At 41.9% G+C, this 22,723-nt stretch overlaps 1 protein-coding gene across 1 annotated transcript in view; it reads right to left on the reverse strand.

Moving 5' to 3' along the window:
• SUSD5 (sushi domain containing 5) overlaps positions 1-22,723 on the reverse strand; it is a 68,333-nt gene that overhangs the window by 42,419 nt on the left and 3,191 nt on the right. Inside the window, exons 2-3 of the mRNA XM_040636610.1 lie at positions 14,224-14,705; positions 3,927-4,104 (exon numbers count right to left, since the gene is read on the reverse strand). Of these exons, the coding sequence (XP_040492544.1) occupies positions 3,927-4,104; positions 14,224-14,705 (660 nt within the window). The remainder of the gene's footprint in view (positions 1-3,926; positions 4,105-14,223; positions 14,706-22,723) is intronic.

Genomic DNA, 22,723 nt, shown 5'->3' on the forward strand with positions numbered 1-22,723 from the left:
TCAATTTACCCCCATATTTACTCTTGCCATTCATTGCTTTTTTAGGGTCTCCAGGCTTCCACCTGTAATTATTTTTCTCCTGCCTGAATATTGGCCTTTAGTGTTTCTTTTAGTGCAGGTCTGATATCATGGATTTTCTCACCTTTTGTCTGTCTAAAAATGTCTTTATTTTACTTTTATTACTGGAAGATATTTTCACTGGGTATAAAATTCTAAGTTGGCAATAATTTTCTTGTAGCACTTTGAAGGTATCATTCAGTTGCTTGGGGGCTTTCCTTGTCCATTTATTGTCGCTCCTTGGAAGGTACTTGTTATTACTCTTAATATTTTTCCTTTATATTTGAATCTTACCAGTTTCACCATGATGTGCCAAGTCTGAATTTATCTGTCCTACTCAGGTGTTGTAGGGCTTCTCAAATCTGTGCCTGGATGTTTTTCTTCAGTTGTAGGTAAGTCTCATATTGCTTTTGCTCCTTCTTTCAGAATTCCAATTACATGCATCTCTTCCTTTGACCTTTTCTTCTGTATTTTTCATCCTTTTTTTTCTTCTGTTCTTTATTCTGGATACTTCCTCTGAAATATCTTCTAGTTCATTAATTTTTTTTCCTTTGGCTCTTTTTAAATCAGCGGTTAGATATATCCATTATGCTCTTAACTTTACTTATTGCATGTTTTACTTCTAGAGTTTCCATTTGGTTATTTTCATAGTTTCAGTCTTTTGCCAAAATTCTCCTTCTCGTCTCCTGTATCTTTGAACATTTGAAAAAATTATTTAAAGTCTGCATCTACCAATGGAAATATTTAGAGTTTCTGTTCGCTGTCTTATTCTGGTTGCCTTATCTCCTATGTGACTGGTTATTTTATACGGTGGGACAAATCATATATTTTCTAAAATCGTGGAAATAAATTGCTTAAGATAATGTTGCCTCTTCTAGAGAGGATTTTTAAAGTCAGTTCTGCTAGGTATGAGGTACACTGGACCTCCAGTATTATCTCAACCCACATTCGTGGCTCCAGAGGATTTTAAGCTATGCTGCGGCTATTATGAGGGCCTGCATGCTTCTTCCAATTTACTCTTACTCCTGGGGTACAGCCCTGTAAAGTCCCAGCCCAAAGCAAAGGACTCTGCAGGCCCTGCCTACACAAAACCTGAATTCAAATCTCTGTCCTAGTCCCATGAGGCTATCTAAACTGCTGCTGGTTTTCAGCCATCCTTTAGGGAATCTGCAAAAGCTTCTAGGAGGCAAGTGGTTCCCAATTCTGTATTCACCACTCTAAGCCTCCATCCTCTTCTGGATTTATGTGTACACTTAATAGAAATTCATGGACATACAGACCAGATCTACTGTATGTATACTACGCTATCATTTGCAAGATGCACCACGCATTTAATAATTGGTTTTCAGTGTGGAGGAGGGGATGGCTGTATAGGAAAGACCCACAGTGAAATGTATATACTGATGATCAGATACTTCTTGATTCCAGAAATATTTTTTTAATGATTTTTAATTATATTATGTTAGTCACCATACAGTACATCCCCGGTTTCCAATGTAAGGCTCGATGATTCATTAGTTGTGTATAACACCCAGTGTACCATGCAATACGTGCCCTCCTTACTACCCATCACCAGCCTATCCCATTCCCCCACCCCCCTCCCCTCTGAGGCCCTCAGTTTGTTTCTCATAGTCCATAGTCTCTCATGTTTCATTCCCCCTTCTGATTACCCCCCCTTTCTTTATCCCTTTCTTCCCCTATTGATCATCCTAGTTCTTATGTTCCATAGATGAGAGAAATCATATGATAGTTGTCTTTCTCTGCTTGACTTATTTCACTTAGCATTATCTCCTCCAGTGCCGTCCATGTTGTAGCAAATGTTGAGAACTCGTTCTTTCTGATAGCTGAGTAATATTCCATTGTCTATATGGACCACAGCTTCTTAATCCAGTCATCTGTTGAAGGGCATCTTGGCTCTTTCCACAATGTAGCTATTGTGGACAATGCTGCTATGAACATTGGGGTGCATATGGCCCTTCTCTTCACTACATCTGTATCTTTGGGGTAAACACCCAGTAGTGCAATGGCTGGATCATAGGGTAGCTCAATTTTTAACTTTTTAAGGGACCTCCACACTGTTTTCCAGAGTGGCTGTACCAACTTGCATTCCCACCAACAATGTAGGAGGGATCCCCTTTCTCCACATCCTCTCCAACAATTGTTGTCTCTTGCCTTGTCTATTTTTGCCATTCTAACTGGCGTAGGGTGGTATCTCAGTGTGGTTTTGATTTGAATTTCCTTGATGGCTAATGATTTTGAACATTTTTTCATGTGTCTGTTAGCCATTTGTATGTCTTCATTGGACAGAAATATTAAAATAGTTTTATTTTTAGTATTAATATGTTGTGTAGTAAATATATCAAGTAAGTATGTTTGCTACAAAGAAATATCATCTCAGCAATGCAGAGATCTACTAATATGTCCTAACACTTTACAGCAAACCTAGGGAGGATGGACCTTTCCAAAGACCCAGTCCTGATTTGTAATGCCTGGGAGACGGAAGTCTGGCTCCAAGCTGGCTCTTCAGAATTCCCAAATACTCTGGTTATCTGATGCAACGATAATAACAGAGTCATGAAAAACATCCACGTTTGACTACACTGTGGAAACATGCATGCATAGGACCTCTTGTGTCTCCTCAGGAACCTGAACATAAGACATCAGGCAGAGAGGGCCATGGTTCCAGAGTCACTGAAAAGCTTTGGATGTAGCCTAGCTGTCCTCTTTATTCAACTGCTGCTTCACATGTGGCACAACAGCAGACATAAGTCAGCCTGGTTGTGTGTGTTTTCTATGGCCATCTGCCAGCCCATCTTCAAGGTTATTATCAGCCAACGTAGTTGTTGCAGCCCATTTTGCTCTTTCACATTCCTGTGGCATGAAGGAGACAGTGGAATGGCTCCTGCCTCTTCTGAGTATGACTAAAGAAGCAGTTAGCAGAACTAATGGGCAGTTTTCTCCTACTTGGCCACAAGAATTATTTCTCCGCAAGGATCCTTGGGTCAGGAACTCAGACAGGGCATGATCCGAGTGGCTTGTCTCTGCTCTCTAGTCTCTAGTCTAGGGCCGGAGCTGGGAAGACTCACAGACTGGCCAGAACTCAACAGCTGGGGGCGGGAATCACACTGAGGCACCTTCACTCACATTTCCGGCAGTTAACACGGGCTATGGGCTGGGAGACCAGTGGGGACTGTTGGTGAGGGCACCTATGTGGGGGATCTCCCTATGGCCTGGGCTTCCTCACAGCATGGCCCGCTCAGGATAGGCAGACGTCTTACATGACATCTCAAAAGTGACTGTCCCAGAACTCTGGGCATGGATTTTTCCGACCTAACCTCAGAAGTCACATGGTATCACTCCTGCTGTATTCTATCGGTCAAGGCGATACTATGCTGTCCCTGATTCAAAGGGGGAGGACACAGACCCCACTTCCCAATGGGAGTACTGTGAAAGAATTGTGCCCATACCGTCCTCCTATTCATATGTATGTAGATGAATACCCAAAGAGAAAAAGAGATAAAGGATATATACCAGTTAAGAGTCATTACCTCTGAGGCAGGGAAAAAGAGAGAAACTCACTTTGTACTTTACACATATCTGTATTTGAAATTCTTTACAAGCATGTATTATTTTTATAACTTAAAAAGGAAATTCAAAATAACAAAGGGGGGGAAAACTGTGACAGAACGCCACAAAAATGTTTTTATTTGAGAACTCAGAACGAGATTGTGCTGGAAGCTACTGCCCATTGCACGTTGCCCATCCTGGCACCTCAATAAAATATGAGCCTATGTGAGCTCCCACATAAGCCCTGGTGGGGTAGCGGGGGTGAATGGGAAGGATTGCTTTCCCCAGCACCCCTGACTTACCCCAGGGTGCCATCCGCCAACCAGCCCGTGGTGCACACCGAGAAGGCACAGTCATGGACCACCCTCCGCAGCTCTTCCGCAGACACCAGGTGAGCGCCCCTGCTCTTGCAGGAAAGCCGAGCGGCTTCCAGTTCTAGGCCCTGAGAGCCATTCTGAGACTCCAGCACAAAGAGCTTCCCTGTGTGGGGACAAGCACGAACACAGGCTTACTCCAGGATCCGAGGACTTTAACCTCAGCAAACTCACTCTCTGGCAGATACCTGTCAGAACTGGAGTTTCCCGCTAGCCTGAAGACCGAGTGCAGCGGCTACCCCATTGCACTCATCCTGGGGACTAGATGATGACAATTACTTTGGTGTTTTAATCTGTTTTTTTGCTCCTGTCTTCTTTAAAAACAAAAAAAATTAACCATCTGCTCTGGCATGTTTATCTGGATAAACCTTCAAATCTTCCTTTTTACAAGCTATGTTATAAACACCACGTGTTAAGGCTCAGTGTCCTCTGTTCCCCTGAGTTGGGTCAGTTGGTGTCTGGGGTACTGATTCAGGTCTCAGTTCTGCCTTCTTATGCCTGCCCCAGCTCTAGGGTGACCCCATACACAGCTCTCCCCACTCCCTTCTCTCTGTCTATTGTCTCAGGACACTATCAGGCCCTTCCCACAGTGAGTTCCTTGTGCTTACTGCCATTTTCCCCAGACTGGACGAGTAGCAGAGGCCATGTCTGGTGCACCCTGGCTCCCTGCAGCACAAGGGCATGTAGTGGGCCTCAAAAAATGTGTGGCAGATGAGCAGAATGGGAACATGAATTCAGGCAGTGGTGGAAGCTGAGGCTGAAAGCAAAAAAGAGCTTTAGGCAAGAAAACCATGGAGGAGGAGGGGAGAACTGCGGTCCCTAGGAGCCTCCCGTAGAGATGAAGCAATGCCTTAGATAACCCAACCAAGTTTAAGGTAAAGGCAGCGGAGCAAAGCACCCAGTTGGAATGAGATACTTCGCTTCTATTAACAAAATTATCATAATACACTGATTTTATTAGAATGAGACACTTTAACTGTTATCAACTGCAAAATAACTATAATAATATAACAATCCCTCAGCTTGGCAACCAAAGTTACAAGAAAAATGCAAAAATGTTTCACAATAAACGTATCTGTAGGTGACTGGTCCTCTCCTAGACTTGGTACCAGTGTGCAATACACAACCTGAACAACTATACTTGATGGCCCTGCCTGGAGAAGCATGTGCCCCAAGACACTTTTGTATTAATGGCATTCGCCTATCTGGAAAAAAAAATATTATGAAATTTAACTGAGGTGTTGATGGCCAAGCCCCTGAGCAAGGGGGATAAAAGTGAAAGCCCGGGGCTCACAAGGTAGGGAATGTGATAGACCTCTCCTCCCCCCTCCACCACCATCTCATGCACACATAAATACACAAAGCTTGGACCCTGAAGGGTTAAACTCTCAGGATAAGAATGAACAAGGATAAACAATATTCCCTCCTATCATTCTCAAGGGACTGTTGGAAGAGTTGTCTTGGTGCTAGGAACCCAAGTGCTAATCTTCATTGGGAATTGCAGTCCTAACAAAAACTGGCCTCTAAGATACTTTAAGCCATGAATTTAGCTTAAAGTGGCTTGAGATTGATATTTACCCAGACATTTGGTAGGAACAAACATAAATCTTGTCTGGAGAAAAAAAATTTTTTTCATCTTAGGCTTCAGGAAATCCCATGCAAATATTTTTTCAAAGGCAATGACAAGGACAGTAAAATACAACTAAGTGTATAGGAAACAAGGCACCACAAGTGAGAAGCAACATATACAACATTCAGCAGACACTGACCTAAATATAAATCCGATACTGGTATTAATAGACATAGATTATAAAACAGTGATGATTACTACATTTAAAGGAATAAGAGACAAGTCCAAAAATACCTGCAAAGAAGAGAAAACTATAAACTGGCTTAGCTGATTTGAAAAAGAACCAGACAGGACTTCTAGAAATTAAAGATACAATGATAAATTAAAAATGCAATGGATGTTTTTGGCTGCATATAAGACACAATTGAACAAAGAACTCATCCTTGAAACAGAAATCAGAAGAAATCATCCAAAATGTAGTAAAGAGACAAAAAGGATAGAAAATAATAAGATAATAAAGAGACATGGAGGAAAGAATAAGATTCCAGAAATAAACCTTCACATTTACAGCCAATTGATTTTCAACAAGGGTGTCAAAACCATCCAATGGGAAAAGAAGAGTCTTTTCAAGAAATGGTGCTGGGACAACTGTACGGGCACATGCAAAAGCGTGAAGCTGGACTCCTGCCTCAGCCCCTACACGATAATTAATTCAAAGTGAATCAAAGACCTAAATGGAAGAGCTTAAACTGTAATACCTAGAGGAAACATGGGAAATCTTTGTCATCTTGGATAATGCAGTGGTTTCTTAGATAGAACACCAAAAGCAGAAGCAAAGAGAAAATACATAAATTGAGCTTCATCAAAATTAAAAACTTTTTGCTTTAGAGGACAAAATCAGTAAAGTGAAAAGACGACCCACAGAATGAAAGAAAATTTCTGCAAATATACATCTATTAAGAAACTTGTACATATAATGGGTAAAGAACTCCAACAACTCAACAACAACTAAAGAAACCAAATAACCTGACTGAAAATGGGCAGAGGACTTGAAAAGATGTTTCTCCAAAGAAGTTTTACAAATGGCCAATGGAACGTGAAAAGATGCTTAGCAGCACTAACCATGAGGGAACTGCAAATCAGAACTACAATTAAATACCACTTCGTACCCATTAGGATGGTTATTAATAAAAAAAGAAACAACAGAAAATAACAAGTGTTGGCAGAAATGTAGAGAAAAACTGGAATCCTTATGCATTGCCGGTGGGATTATAAAATAGTGCAGCTGCTGGGGAAAACCGTATGGTGATTCCTCAAAAAACTAAACATGGAATTACCATGTGATCCGGCGATTCTATTTCTGGGTATATGCCCTTAGAAGTAAAAGCAGGGACGTGAATGATATTTGTACAAATTCATAGCAGTATTATTCACAACAACCATAGGTGGAAGCAACAGAAGTGTCCATCAACAGACGAATGGATAAACATAATGTGGTTTATACATACGATAGAATATTAATCAGCCTTAAAAAGAAGAAAAGTTTGACACATGCTACAACATGGTTAAATCTTAAAGACATAAATCTTAAAGACTGAAATAAGTCAGTCAAATTACAGAGACAGAAAATAGAAGGGGGGTTACCAGGGGCTGGGGTGGGGAGGAAAGAGAACTAATGCTTAATGGGGACAGAGTTTCAGCTGGCAAAGATGAAAAAGTTCTAGAGATGAACGGTGGTGATGGTTGCACGACAATGTGAATATACTTAACGCCACAGAATTGTATACATAAAAGGGGCTAAAATGGTATTTAAAAAATAGGTAAAGGATCTGAATAGACATCTTTTTTTTAAAGATTTTATTCATTAATTTGAGAGAGAGAGTGCACAAGCAGCAGGGGGCAGAGGGAGAGGGAGAAGCAGATTCCCTGCCAAGCAGGGAGCCCCACACGCAGCTCAATCCCAGGACCCAGGGATCATGACCTGAGCCAAAGGCAGATGCCCAACCAACTGAGCCACCCAGGCGCCCCTGAATAGATATCTTTAAAGAGATGCCAATCAGCACATGAAAAGATGCTCAACATTATTAGCCAACAGAAAAATGCAAATCAAAACCACAATGAGATATTACTTCATATCCACTAGGATGGCTATCATCAAAAAGACATATTTTGACATAAGTGATGGTGAGGCTATGGAAAAAATGGAACCTTCAAACACTGTTGGTGGAAATGTAAAAGAATGTAGCTGCTTTGGAAAATAGTCTAGCAGTTTCTCAGTTAATAGCTGTTTCTCATAGAGTGACCATATGACCCAGCAATTACGCTCTTAGGTGAATAGCCGAAGGAACTGAAAACACATGTTTATATAGAAACTTCTGTATGAATGTTCATAGCAACATTATGTGTAATAAATAACAAATTAAGTTCATAATTATAAAATTGGGTTTATAATAGCCAAAAAGTAGAATCCATCCAATGACCACCAACTGATGAATGGATCAACAAAGTACGATATGAATATCCATACAATGGAATGTTATTTGGCAGTGAAATGAAATGAAATGCTGATACATGCTGCAAATGGATAAAAACATCATGCCAACTGAAAGAAGCCAGGCACAAAAGCCCACATATTGTATGATTCCATTTACATGAAATGTCCAAAACAGGCAAATTCACAGAGACAGAAAGTAGTTGCCGAGGACTTGGGGGGTTGAGGAGAAACAAGGAGTAAATGCTAATGGGTATAGGGTTTATTTTGGGGCAAAAAAATGTTCTAAAATTGTGTGTAGTGATTCATAACTCTGTGAGTATACTAAAGACCAGTGAATCACACACTTCAAATGGGCAAATTGTACAGCATATGAATCATATTTCAATAAAGCTGTTATTTAAAAAGGCATCACTAGAGAGGAAAGGTTCTGTTATGATGATAGTTATTTCATGAGTAATAGAAAATAATTTTAAACAAATATATAACAACTCTAGATTGGAAGAAGGCAATATTAACAAAACTACAGAGAGAATTGGAAAAATCCACAGTGCTTTTAATAATTTTAAGCACTGTCCTCCTCAGTAATTGATAAAACAGGAAAAAATTGGAAAGAATATAGAAGGTTTAAGCAACAAAATTCACACACTTGATGTAAGGACCAATGCACAATACTGCAAACTACAAAATACACATTCATTTTAGACACACACAGGACATTTGTAAAACTGATCAAATACTGAACTATAAGACAAACTGAAAAACATTTCAACACTCAAACCATACAAAGCGTATTTTTAAACCACAATACAAACAACCTAAAATCTCTTTTATTTATCAAACACTTATATAATATTTACTACGGGCCAGGTGTTATTCAAATTGCTTTACAAATATTCATTAAATTAATCCTTAAAACAACCTATAATGTAGGTGTTATTATTATCCCTATCTTTTTAAAAAAATATTTTATTTATTTATTTATTTATCTGACAGAGAGACAGAGAGAAAGCGTGCAGGGGGAGTGGCACAGGGAGAGGGAGAAGGAGGCTCTCCACTGAGCAGGGAGCCCAACATCAAACTCGATTCCTGAATCTTGTGATCATGACCTGAGCTGAAGGCAGATGTTTAACTTACTGAGCCACCCAGGCACCCCATCATCCCTATCTTATAGTTAAGATTTAGTATTAATGATTTGTCCAAGATCACACAGCTGGGATACAAAACCAGGTAGTCTGACTCTATATCAGTGATCCTAACCACTCTGCTATACTGCTTCTCAATAGCAAAGTAATAACTAGGAAAATCCCCTTGTGCATGGACGTTACAAAATATACTTCTAAATGAACCATGCTTCAAAGAAGAAACCACAATTGAAATAAAACATTTTTATGTAAGTGACAAAAACTGGTAGAGAAACTAAAGTAGTATTTAAGGGACATTTATAGCCTCAAATGCTCATATTACAAAAGAAGAATGGTTGATAACCAATGATCTAATTTTCTATCTTAAAAACACAGAAGAACATAAAATTAAAGTTTCTAAAGAAGTAGAAAGAAGGAAATAACAAAGATAGAACAGAAATCAATGAAATGAAAAGAAAACATACGATAAAGAAAATAAAGCCAAAAGCTGCTTCTTTCTAAAGAATGATAAAGTTGATAAATCCCAAGCAAAATTGATCAAGACAAAAAGGGAGAAAATAACAAATTACCAATATCAAGAATGAAAGGGGACATCACTACAGATCCCATGGACACTGAAAAGATAACAAGATTATTATATAACATATGCCAGTACATTTGACAATTTACATGAAATGTATCAATTTCATTAAAAAACAAACTTAACAAAACTGACCCAAAATGAGTAAGAAAATCTGAATACCTCTTTATCTACTAAAGAAATTAAATTCAGGGGCGCCTGGGTGGCACAGCGGTTAAGCGTCTGCCTTCGGCTCAGGGCGTGATCCCGGCGTTACGGGATCGAGCCCCACATCGGGCTCCTCCGCTATGAGCCTGCTTCTTCCTCTCCCCCTCCCCCTGCTTGTGTTCCCTCTCTCGCTGGCTGTCTCTCTCTGTCTAATAAATAAATAAAAAATCTTTAAAAAAAAAAAAAGAAATTAAATTCATGGGGCGTCTGGGTGGCACAGCGGTTAAGCGTCTGCCTTCGGCTCAGGGTGTGATCCCGGCGTTCTGGGATCGAGCCCCACATCAGGCTCCTCCGCTATGAGCCTGCTTCTTCCTCTCCCACTCCCCCTGCTTGTGTTCCCTCTCTCGCTGGCTGTCTCTATCTCTGTCGAATAAATAAATAAAATCTTTAAAAAAAAAAGAAATTAAATTCATAATTTAGGGGCCCCTGGGTGGCTCAGTTGGTTGGGTGTCTGCCTTCAGCTCAGATCACGATCCCAGGACTCTGGGATCGAGTGCCAAGTCAGGTTCCCTGCTCAGTGAAGAGCCTGCTTTTCCTTCTCCCTCTGCCCCTCCACCCCTACTTGTGCTCTCCTTCCTACTCTCTCTCAAATAAATAAATAAATAAAATCTTAAAAAAGAATAAATTCATCATTTAAAATCTTCCCCTAACTTCAAACACATACGACCTCACTACCAAACACTAAACAAAACAAAACAAAAGAACACCTCACCTTGCAGCAATCTTTTCAGAGAACAGAAAGGAAACAACTTCCCAAGTTATTTTTAGAAATCATTATAATCCTAGGGGCACCTGGGTGGCTCTGTCGGTTAAGCATCTGACTCTTGGTTTTGGCTCAGGTCATGATCTCAGGGTTGTGAGATCAAGCCCCATGTTGGACTCTGCACTCAGCAAGAGTCTGCTTGAGACTCTCTCCCCACAACCCTCTCTCTATATAAAATAAATAAATAAATCTTTAAAAAAATCGTCACAATCCTGATGTCAATACCTGACAAGAATATTATAAGAAATGAAAATTATAGGCCAATATATCTCATGAACAGAGTCCATAACCCTAAATCTTCACTCCAGGCTCAGTTGTAGGTCATCTCTTCTCACTGTGAAACCTTTCCCTAGGATTCTATCCACACACATGGTTTCAACGACTATACTTACACAGATGATTCACGTTTTTCTCTACAGTCCAGACCCTATTCATTCACCCCTCCACCTCCATACCTCCACTCTCTCTCACCTGCACAACTAAAATGGCATCCTATACGGTCTCTCTATGTCTAGTCTTGCCCTGGTGCCATCCATTCTCCCTACATCACAATCAGGGTGATCTTTTCAAAATGCAAATCTTATCAGTCACTCTACTACTGGAAATCATCCAGTGGCTTCCTTCCCTTTTTTGGATTAAAACAAAACTTTTGTCTATGAGGACCCACCTCATTGCACCCACTCCAATTTCCCTAGCATCATTTCAAACCATTTCAACTTTGGACTCTTGGCTCCAGCCCTTCTGTCTCTTATCACATGGCCCATTTTCCCTGCTCACAGTTGTTTTTTTTTTTTTCTTTACCCAGAGACTCATTCTTCCCCCTCAGATCCTCCCACACCAAATCCAAACTTCCTAGTGTATGCTTTGCTCTCATACCACCTCTGTCCTTTAATTTCATCACCTATCAAAATTGCAACTTCACGTTCCATTCGTGTAATGATTTGTCTGTTGACTCTCTAACCCATTGGATTTTGAGCTACCTGATAGCAAGGACCAATTTCTCCTCACCATTCTATCCCCAACAGTGAGGCCTGTACCTAGCTTACAGAAGATGCTCAGTAAATCATCTGTTGAATTCATGCATCTTTTCCTGTGATGCAGTTAATTTGCGTTCAGTTAATGTGAAAAATTTTCAGTTTCAAAAGCATTTTAAAAATACAGTAGAAAAGAAGAAAAAATACAGATCTCTTTCATGTATGAGATGCATATCTTATTAGTCAAATGTAAACTAAATGGTCTTCATCTGAATTTATCTCATTGACTGATTTTTTTAAAAAATATTTTATTTATTTATTTGACATAGAGAGAGAGACAGCCAGCGAGAGAGGGAACACAAGCAGGGGGAGTGGGAAAGGAAGAAGCAGGCTCCTAGAGGAGAAGCCTGAGGCGGGGCTTGATCCCAGAATGCCGGGATCACTCCCTGAGCCGAAGGCAGACGCTTAACGACTGTGCCACCCAGGGGCCCCTCATTGACTGATTTTTAATAGGTCCATAGAGTTTTTCAGAACTCCAAGTCTCTCTTCAAATGTCTATAACACATCGCAGTTTAGCTGAACATTTCTTCTTCTTCCTTTCGTTACTGTAGAACACAAATAACCAAATGTGGAAAGTGGTAGTAGTTAAACATATATTTGGTAAAGAAAAGAATCCGTTTATAATATAGGTTCTAATTCTTCAATGGCTCTATTATAAAAGTTGGAATTCAGCAAATGGAATTTCTTGAAAGCAAGTGTACCCATAATTGGGGAAGGGGGGAGAAGGAAAGAAAGGAGAAGGGAGAAACAGAGGCATTTCTGGCAAGGGGCAACAAGAAAACACGCTCTCATGCTGCTGTTACTCGCTCCTTCTCCAGTGATATTTCTGCCTCCACTTTTCCATGACCCATATCAAGCCAGGTAGGTGCAAAATACTGATTCATCTCCATCTGGCATTCCATTTAAGCAGTAACAATAGGGTGAAAATCTAAAGCCTCATGGATTGCAGAGATATTTCTTTAAAAGGAATTAAGTTGGTACAATAGTATACATTGTTCAAAAGTTAATACTAGCTCCAATTTATTCTACTTGCATACTTTAAAATCAGCTTAATTTTCATGACTCAATGTCAGACAAAAAATACTACAGTAAAAAATGAACAGCGGACTGACTGCTAATAGGTATGGGATTTCATTTCAGGGGATAGGCATTTTCAGGAGTTAGGTCATGGTGATGGCTGAACAACATAATGAATATACTAAAAACTACTGAATCGTAAATTTTTAAATGGTAAATTTTATGTGAATTACATCTCAATTTAAACAAATGAACAGTTATCATGAGGAGCCCTCGAAGTTAAAACTGTTTTCTTCTCTAACACTCTGGGGATATGAAGAAATAAGACATTCATCCTTAATTAGGAGCAAAGAGTTTTTCAAGCTGGCACTTGGGACAAAAAGTACCAAAAATTCTAAGATAATATCTGGAAGTTTTTTCTTACTTTCCCGCTTTCCCTAACCACCATGCTTCTTTTTGTGAAGTCTTCTCATTTCGCCTGATATTGCTTACTAAAAATCAATGACATTTAAAAATAGACATAGCATCCCAAATCAGGCAAGGGTTTTTCTCCTTCATCAATTTAATTTGTCCCAAGCTTGGATTTTCTAGAAACTGCTCAGGGATGTGAGAACTGCTGGCTTCTTTTCTTTCAGATCCTCCTCTACCAAGTCAACGGAGTTTTGTTCCAAAATCAAAATACAGCTCAATTCGCTTTTTGAAACTTAGGCAATACATGGCTCTGATCCTGCCAATTTAAGAGAAGTACTCAAAGCCTAATTGAGGTTCAAGAAACAAACAAACAAAAAAAACAAACAAAAAGCAGGTCGATTCTTATAACCTGCAATAATCTCTTCCTTACCTACTTCTCCAGCCCTCGTATCAAACGACTTCCTCACCTTGCACTCTCAGCTCCAGCCACTCTATCATTTATCCCGTTTTCCTTGCCACTCACAGGGCCTTTGCACATGCTATTTCCTTCCGCACAAGACACTCTCCTCTCCCGTTTACCTAGATGATTCCCACTCATCTTTCAATATTCTTGGACCAAGCCAAACTACCGAGGAACTCTTCTCCGCCTTGCCGCCAGGAGTACATTTAATACACGTGAAAAGTTCTCTCTCTTCAAAAGAGTAGGTTCTAGGGCACCCTAGACGTGACTTCACGGTACAGACCTCTCATAAAGATCTTCGGAAAGCTAGCGACCGTACCATCGCACAAGCTTTTTGCGGGGCTTGGAGGAAGGTTTCACAGGCTGAGGTTGGGGTGGGGGGCGCTGGGGCTAGCGGAGACTCGGTGAGTCAGGCGAGGGACGCAGGGTCGCCCCGGCGCCACTCGCATCATTCCCCGCCAGGCTTGCCGGAGGGAACACCCCAGCGAGCGTCGCTTTCCCCACCCGGACCCCACGCGCCAACCCCCGGCACCCCGCGCACACTCACCGTCCGCCCGCACGGAGAGGCGCGGCAGACCGAGCAGGAGCAGCGCCACCGCCCAGAGCTGGGCGCGGGGACCGCGTCCCTCCGCAGCCATGGTCCGGGAGTCCACGCGCGGCGGGCTGCAGGGCGGGCTGCGGCGGCGGGCGCGGCCGCGCGGCCACTGCCCCTCTTGCGCCACTAGGCTGTGCGCACTGCGCTCTGCTCCGCGGGCTTCGCGCCCCGCGCCCCGCGCGCCGGAGGGAGGAGCGCGCACGGCTCGGGGAGGCTGGGCGCCGGGAGGCGCCGCGCTGTGGCCCCCGAGCTCCCGGGGGTCTCGTCCAAGGCGCCGGGGAGGTGGCTGGACCCGGCTTCGCCTTCGCGCCGGGCGCCTGGAGGCCTCCAAGCTCCCGAGCTCCCGGGGCACCGCCGGGGCGGAGGGTGAGGGCGCGGGGAGGCGGGGAGAGTGCAGAGCCGGCTGCAGGGAACCCCCGCCTGCCCGGGGGACCCTGGCGAAAGGGTGACGCAGTCTGAGAGGCCAGGCCCTCCGGGAGGACCGTTCAAAACCAAATGCCTAATTCTGCCCTCTGCCTCTTGCAGTTGGCGTCCTCCCACAGAGAAGGAACATGTTTATGAAAAATTAGAATCTAACTTGCCAACCTCACTCTAAGGAGTGAAATGCACGGAACAGCGAGACTCCTCCTCAAAGCGTAGCTTGGAAGTCCCTCACAAAGGAGCATCTTCGGGACGCTTCCTTCACGACTTTTCAAGGTACGCCCTGGCATTTCTCAGTACCGACGGCGCTGGCGTGGTTGTCACTATTTTCACACCTCCCAAATCAGGGCTTCCTTGACCTGGAGAGGGCCTGAAATTCGGATTCTGTTGGTCTGGGCTGGGAATCCACGTTCTAAAGTGTCCCCCCGCCCCGAATTCTGCTGCAGGAGCCCCTGCTCTGGATTAGTTCCTTTTTCCAGCTCACCCCCTGTCCTGTTCATAGCATTAGCATCGTTCAGTAAGGGAAGGAGGATTTGCATTCTTCGCGCATGGCGCAATAGAGATCAGTATTGTAACTGGAGCACCCGTGACACTGTACAGTTTACGAGTCCCTTCCACCTTCAAGTACTGGTCAGCAGATATGTAGTGAGTGCCCCCAGTGTGCCTGACCCTGTGGGAGGCTCTGATCTGTCCAAACAATGCTCAAACTTAAATAAGACAGATACTTAAGAAAGATGAACAAGTGATTGGTGCTAAAAGGAACAGATGCCTGTCCCCAAGACAATGAAAAGTAGACACAGACATTGAAAGACTACCTACTTTCTTTTTTAAGGTAAAAAATGGAATTTGAACCCACATCTGATTTACTCCAGGGGTCAGTTTTCAGCTCATATAATTTTTGAAGTGTTCCGAAAAGATATCTCCTCTCCTTGTTCCAAGTGTCAAGGACAAGGCTATTATTAGCGATTAATTCCTTTGTGAAATAAAACTTTGCTTTTAGGGGCACCTGGGTGACTCAATCCATTAAGTGTCTGACTTATGATTTCAGTTCAGGTCATGATCTCAGGGTTGTGGGATTGAGCCCTGCCTTGGGCTCTGTGCTGAGCATGGAGCCTGCTTAAGATTCTCTCCCTCTCTCTCTCTGCCCCTACCCCACCCTCTCCCTTTAAACACACACACACACATACACACACACACACACACACACACACACCTGTGCTTTTAAAATAAAAATGCTCTGGGGCATTAAATGCAGTGAGGCCGGACAGTCATTCACATGTAAGTGTAAATCAATTTACTTAGCTACTTCTCTTCTAACAGCTAGCTGGTAACCTAAGGAGTGAGACTTCACATGTCTGAGTTGGAGGGGACTTTTTAAAGCCCGATTGTTGCTGAGAATGGAGGGGAGGGGTCAGGAGGCACCTGCAGGAGCTACTGACTAACTCCTTCAGGAGCTGCGCCCAATGTGTTTAGAATAGTCAATTGACTATTACTGTGTAATCCTAATGATGTTTTAAAGTTGTCCTTTTTCAGATCTGTCTTGACCTGTCCTAAAATGGGGAGATGGCATGCTCTAAAGTTTTGGTACAGCTGATTTAGAAAACTGGCGCTTTCCTGTACAGTTAAATATACACCTCTCCTATGACAAAGAATTCCACCTCTAGATGTATATCCAAAAGAAATAAAACTCATATCCACAAAAAGATTTGTATACAAATTTCATAGCAGCTTTAGAGACAATAGTTAAAATTGGAAGCAACCCAAACATCATCAACAGATGAATTTTCTGTTCATGACAAACTGTGTCATATTCACACAATGGAATGCCATTCAGCGATCAAAAGGATGAAATACTGATACACTCAATAATGTGGTTGTGAGTGAAAGAAGGCTTAAACACAAGAGTTTATACTTCATGACTCCATTCATATGAAGCTCAAGAGCAAAACTAATCTGTGGTGACAGTAAATACTGTGGTTGCCTCTGACAGGGTGGGAACACAAAGGTCCTTCTGACCTAATGGGAATGGTCTATATCTTGATGAGGATGGTGGTCACATGAGTGTATACATTCGTTAAACCGCACTGAACTGCACACTTAAATTCTGTGCGTTCTCTGGAATGTTGTTTATACCTTAATAGCAAATATTTCAAAATTTGCCCCAAAGAATGAACAGGTTTAATAGAAAAAAGTTCAATAGAAGGACCACATACAGAGCTGTGGGCAGGGTTGAGAGAACCAATAAGATATGGTGGAAGTTTTGGGACTGTCAATAGTAGGAAGCCATCACAGCTCTGAGGTCTGAAGGTAGGAGGGGACGTTGAGGTGTTGCCAAAACTCAGCAAGAGCCATGGCCATGAAAGAGGTTGCCTGAAGGGAATGTTAGCCATACATAGAGTAACAAGATCGCTGCCACTTATCTGGTACGAAGGGAGTGGGGAAGAAATACCCCAACATGTCTCGCCTTCAACCCTTCAGATTTCGCGTTATGCCTCCTATGGGCGGACCCATCTGGTAGCTGCAGGGCGGAGGAGCACAGACACCAGGGTCCTCACAGGTCATCCTCTCATGGTGCAGAGTTGGGCAGAGAAGGGCAGAAGATGGAGCTGGAGAGACAGTTGAAAACAACCACACAGTCCATCTATTCTTTTCTTTCACTTGGATGAAGAGAATTCAAAACAAAACGGGAAACACAAAGTCCTATCGGTTTCTGTATGTCCATTGAATCGTATTCTCACTTGGAGCTAAACTGTAGTATTAATCACTGTCAGTGGTTATTTTCACGTAAGTGCTGTTCACATAAAAGGGAAAGGAGAGGGGCGCCTGGGTGGTGCAGTCGTTAAGCGTCTGCCTTCGGCTCAGGGCGTGATCCCAGCATTGCGGGGTCGAGCCCCACATCAGGCTTTTCCGCTGGGAGCCTGCTTCTTCCTCTCCCACTCCCCCTGCTTGTGTTCCCTCTCTCGCTGGCTGTCTCTCTATCAAATAAATAAATAAAATCTTAAAGAAAAATAAAAGGAAAAGGAGAGAAGTAAATAATTATAAAATACGGATGCTAGAGACCCATTTCCATAACTGGTCATGAGGCCTTATTTGATAACCATGGCAATGTTCCCTCCTTCCATTCTCTGAGCATCTTGGCCTGCATGACTTTTTTTTTTTTTTAACTGGTGGGAGGGACCCAAACTTTCTTTCATACTAAGGATTTATCTTTGTTAGTTTGCCATGGTTTCTCACTGACTGTCATCATTGGACATGGGAGTTCTCGGGGATCCGGACATATTCATGCTTTATTATGTAGCAACAACCCAATTCTCCCTTGGTAATCAGGACCAATCACCAACCAGTACAGTGACCGCCCCTGTCTGTTGGAGGGCAATCTTTGCTTCCAAGTTATTAGCACATGCCTGTGTGTTTACTGGTGAAAGTATGTCTCCTTTGCCCACTCAAACCTCTCGGTTCACCAGTCTAAAGGTTGACGGGATGGTATGCACAACTTTGGTAGGTGGGTTATTACGTGTAATGGAAAGGAGGTCATTCCCACTTTTACTCCTTTTCTGTCTATAAGAGAAATGACACTGTGTATTGGCTGATGGTTTAAGACACATCTGTATCCTGGGTAAATGCCCTAATCTCTCAAGGTGTTGTCACCACCTAGTGACCTCACCTGCTTCTGGGTAATGAGGCACATAGTAAAACTCATGGACATGACTACACTGCCCTACTGCCTTTGCTGCAAAATCAGTTTCTTGGTTCTAGATGATATAATGCATGATTCCATGGCAAAGGATGAGGCATTCTAGGAGTTCATGGTAGTCATGCTAGTAGAAGCAAAGCAGGCAAAGAAGGCAACATCATATCTAGATTAAGGATCTATTCTGATGAGAACAAATACCTGTGACTGCAGAAAAAGGATCCAATACAAACAACTTTTCCTCATGTAGCCAACAGGACGGGCCAGCTCGGGAATTAGGCTGTATAGCGACTCATGGCGGCTTCTGCTGTTGGCACGTCAGACACTCAGCAGTGGTGGTAATCAGATCAAATCTAAGAAGAGATGTTTGTACTATTCCACTCCTGCATGGCCCCTATCTCTGCTACCATCATCTCTACATATATGGTTCCATTATAGAAGCACAGATGTGGCTGTAGAAAGAGGCATCTGACAACTAGAGAATGAGTCCAATTCTCCAAGGTGTCCACCTGATTATTAAGGGCATCCTCTCCACTCAATGCCTCTGGGGAGCATAGGCTATATATGTATTCACAGTCTTCTAATTCCAAGAGGTCCATGCTGATATCCTTGTTATCAGACTTCCAGGCTTGAATTTTTCAGGTCTCCGACCAACTATTTTAGGCATTATCTATAGATCAGTACAGATTCATGAGTAAGGCCATTAGTCATGTTAACCACAGTTCTACCCATTGGGAGAATTTTCTTTTGCTACTTTTTTCCCCCATTGTGGTAAAAATATACTTAACACGAAATCTACCACTTTAGTCATTGTACAGGTAATCCGTGACATTAAGTACGTTCACACTGTTGTGCAACCATCACCACCATCATCTCTAGAACTTTTTCAGCATCCCTAACTGAAGCTTTGTACTTGTTAAACAATAAATCCCATTTCCTCAGCCTACCAGAACTGGTAACTACTGTTCTACTTTCAGTCTCTCCAAATTTGATTGTTCTAGGTACCCCATGTGAATGGAATCATATAATGTTTGTCCTTTTGTGTCACTACTATTTTTAAAAATATTTTATGTATTTATTGGAGAGAAAGAGAGCAAGAGTGCACAACAGCAGGGTGGGGGTGCACAGAGGGACAAGCAGACTCCCTGTTGAGTGGGGAGCTGATGTGGGGCTCGATCCCAGGACCCTGAGATCATGACCTGAGCTGAAGTCAGACGCTTAATCACTGAGCCACCAAGGCACCCACTACTGTTTTTTTTTTAGTGCTGTACCACAGTGGGGATGGCTAGTGCCATGTTGTGGACATGCAAGTGTAAAGAAGGTGCAAGGTTTTTCCTCCTCTGTTAAGTCCCTAGGTGTGGGTTCGGTAGAGGAAGCAAAGCAATACAACCAAGTGCTGTGGGAATCAGCCCCCTGCTCATTAATTTACATGTTCCTTTCAGACCTACTGATGTACATAATCATTTCCATTTAAGAGTGGAATTCTGCTATACAATTCAAAATAGCCCGTTCATAAGACGAGCTAAGGTCTCATACTCTCATGGTACCTGGGGTCAAGTAGTCAACCTCCACCAGGCCCAACAGCAGGATACGAACTGCCTGTCAAATGGAGAGAAGTTGATTCAACTCAAACTCGAGGGGTTTGCATTGCCATTCTACTATCTGGTCTGCCCAAGCTTCATACGGCATCCCTACCCACCACACACACTTAAAGTATTATGTCTTTTGTGACATGAGGCCAAAGTGGCAAGGCAGCTTGTACTGCATGAAGCCTGGTTGCTCCAGAGTTCCCTATTGCTATGAAATGCTTTCAATACTGTAAGCCTTATGAGTTTCCACCTATGATTGTATTTGCTGATGGAATTAAAAATAAACCATTTACTCAGTTAATCACTACCTACAGGCACCAAAGCCTGTATTGATTTGTTCTAGTAATGACAATATTCCCGGAAGAACAGGTATCAACACCTGATTATTTTGAAGACAAGCCACTAATATTTTCCAAACTCTTCTGGTTTTTGCTCTGGCAAACAGGAAATACTAAATGACCAAACATCCTGGTTCATACCTCCTGTTGTCCCAGTATCCCACCCAATTTCATATTTGACCCCGATTTTTCATTTTCTGAGGAAATATTAATAATAGAATTAACATAAGCCAGAATGGTAATCCTCAATCTCTTATTTCTAGTTTGTGAATGTTCTCATCTAATAGTGTAAGATGCATGTATAGTTCTCACTTGAAAAATGATTAAACATGGAAGCTAAACAGTGACCCATCTCATTTTCCCTGATCTTTTTCTTTCTTTTTTTTTTTTTTTTTTTTAAAGATTTTATTTATTTATGTGACAGAGAGACAGCCAGCGAGAGAGGGAACACAGCAGGGGGAGTGGGAGAGGAAGAAGCAGGCTCCCAGCGGAGGAGCCCGATGTGGGACTCGATCCCGGATCGCCAGGATCACGCCCTGAGCCGAAGGCAGACGCTTTAACGACTGCGCTACCCAGGCGCCCCTCCCTGATCTTTTTCTGATGCCATTGTAACCAACTTCTCCCTTTCAAGGACAGTATGCAGACCAATCAATTATATAATCAAATGTGCTCAGTCCCAAGTAGCTAGGGAAAGCTCACTCCTTATGGTCTGTGGTCATTGTGGAAAAGTATTCAAAGCTCCTGCCAGCCACTTAGTTTATTAGGCAGTTTTTCAGTGGCCTGAAAGATGCATGAGGCCATCAGTAAGCAGGTCAGTAGGAAAAGCGGGATATTACAGGTTAGGTTTATGTGAAAAATGTCCCTATAAGCGCGGCATTATAGGCTAGGTTGGACCTGGAGCATTTAGTGTGTAGTTTGAATACTCTTACTGTTTAGAATGATCATTTATTGTAAATCTACAACTGTTTGGTTATTTATTTTCGATAACTACTTTGCAAGAAACTCTTTTGGTAGCAATGAATTAAGAAAGGAGAAGCACCTGGGTGGCTCAGTTGGTTGAGCGTCTGCCTTCAGCTCAGGTCATGATCCCAGGGTCCTGGGATCCAGCCCGTGTTGGGCTCTCTGCTCAGCAGGGAGCCTACTTTTCCCCCTCCCTCGGCCTACTGCTCTGCCTGCTTGTGCTGTCTCTCTCTGTCAAATAAATAAATAAAATCTTTAAAAAAAAGAAAAGAAATGCATATTTCATGAAAATCAAGTACTGTATTTCCATTTCTCAAGATAGTTAATAATAAACATGTAAGTTGCCCAAAATATTCATCAGCATTTACCACCCATCATGGACCTGAGGGATATCTCTGACAACATGAAAATCAGAACACATGAATCTGCTAAAAGAGCATTGGCAGTCGTTCCAAAAGCTCGAAAACAACATTTTAATATGTACAATGTCCATTTACAATTATTCCACGAAACATCGCTTTTCGATTCAAATGATTTTTCTTTTAAATTAATTTTTTCATTTTATTTCAGGTTTTCTTGTGCATATACATTGATTTCATCAATGGTGAAATGATGCCAGCTTCATACAATGTTATCAGATACTTTAAACAGAAAATCTGTCTACTCCAATAGTGGTCCAATTTTTTGCATCAACTGTATACATGAAATCAAGATAAATTTTTTAGATTCTCATTCTGTCAAAGGAGAAACACTTGACATTATTTAAAGGCTATAATAAAATGTTTTATTTTTTCCTGGTCATTATATAAATATAAATTTTGGTGATAAAAATAATATTTACACTAAATTAAGAAACCTCTGGATGTTTCTAGCATTCCTGAATACATTATGATGCCCATATAATCCATAATTTCAAACAAGCTGTGATATCCTATAGACCTGAGAAATTTGCTTGGATTATCTATTTATTTATTATTGAATATATTTGACCTATAACATTGTATAAATTTAAGGTGTACAAAATGTTACTTTGATACATTTATGTATTGTAATATGATTGCCTTTGTACTTGATCGTATTCCATAATTATGGCACAATATTGTCTGTATTTCCTATACAGTGCATTACATCACTGTGGCTTATTCACTCCTTGTTGCAAGCAGCAACAGGACACTGTTAAATGTCGATCTTATCTCCACCTCCAACTTGTATTATTTATTTGATGTTTCCTCCCCCTGTCAAATCTCTTCTTTTGGATTTTCTACTTTTAACATGCTGGGTCTCCTGAATTCATTGTCTGATTTTCTAATTTTTTTCCCTCTGGTTATGAGGAAGGCTGAACACATGACATCCAACACTAGACAGATGAGATTGACAGCAGTTTAACAGTCACCTGTACTCACAGCATAGGGGAGGACACTGCATGCCATGCAGGGCCACGTAGGGGTTGGCAC

This window comes from Ursus maritimus, unplaced genomic scaffold (assembly GCF_017311325.1).
Source record: "Ursus maritimus isolate PB19 unplaced genomic scaffold, ASM1731132v1 scaffold_20, whole genome shotgun sequence".
Lineage (NCBI taxonomy): Eukaryota > Metazoa > Chordata > Mammalia > Carnivora > Ursidae > Ursus > Ursus maritimus.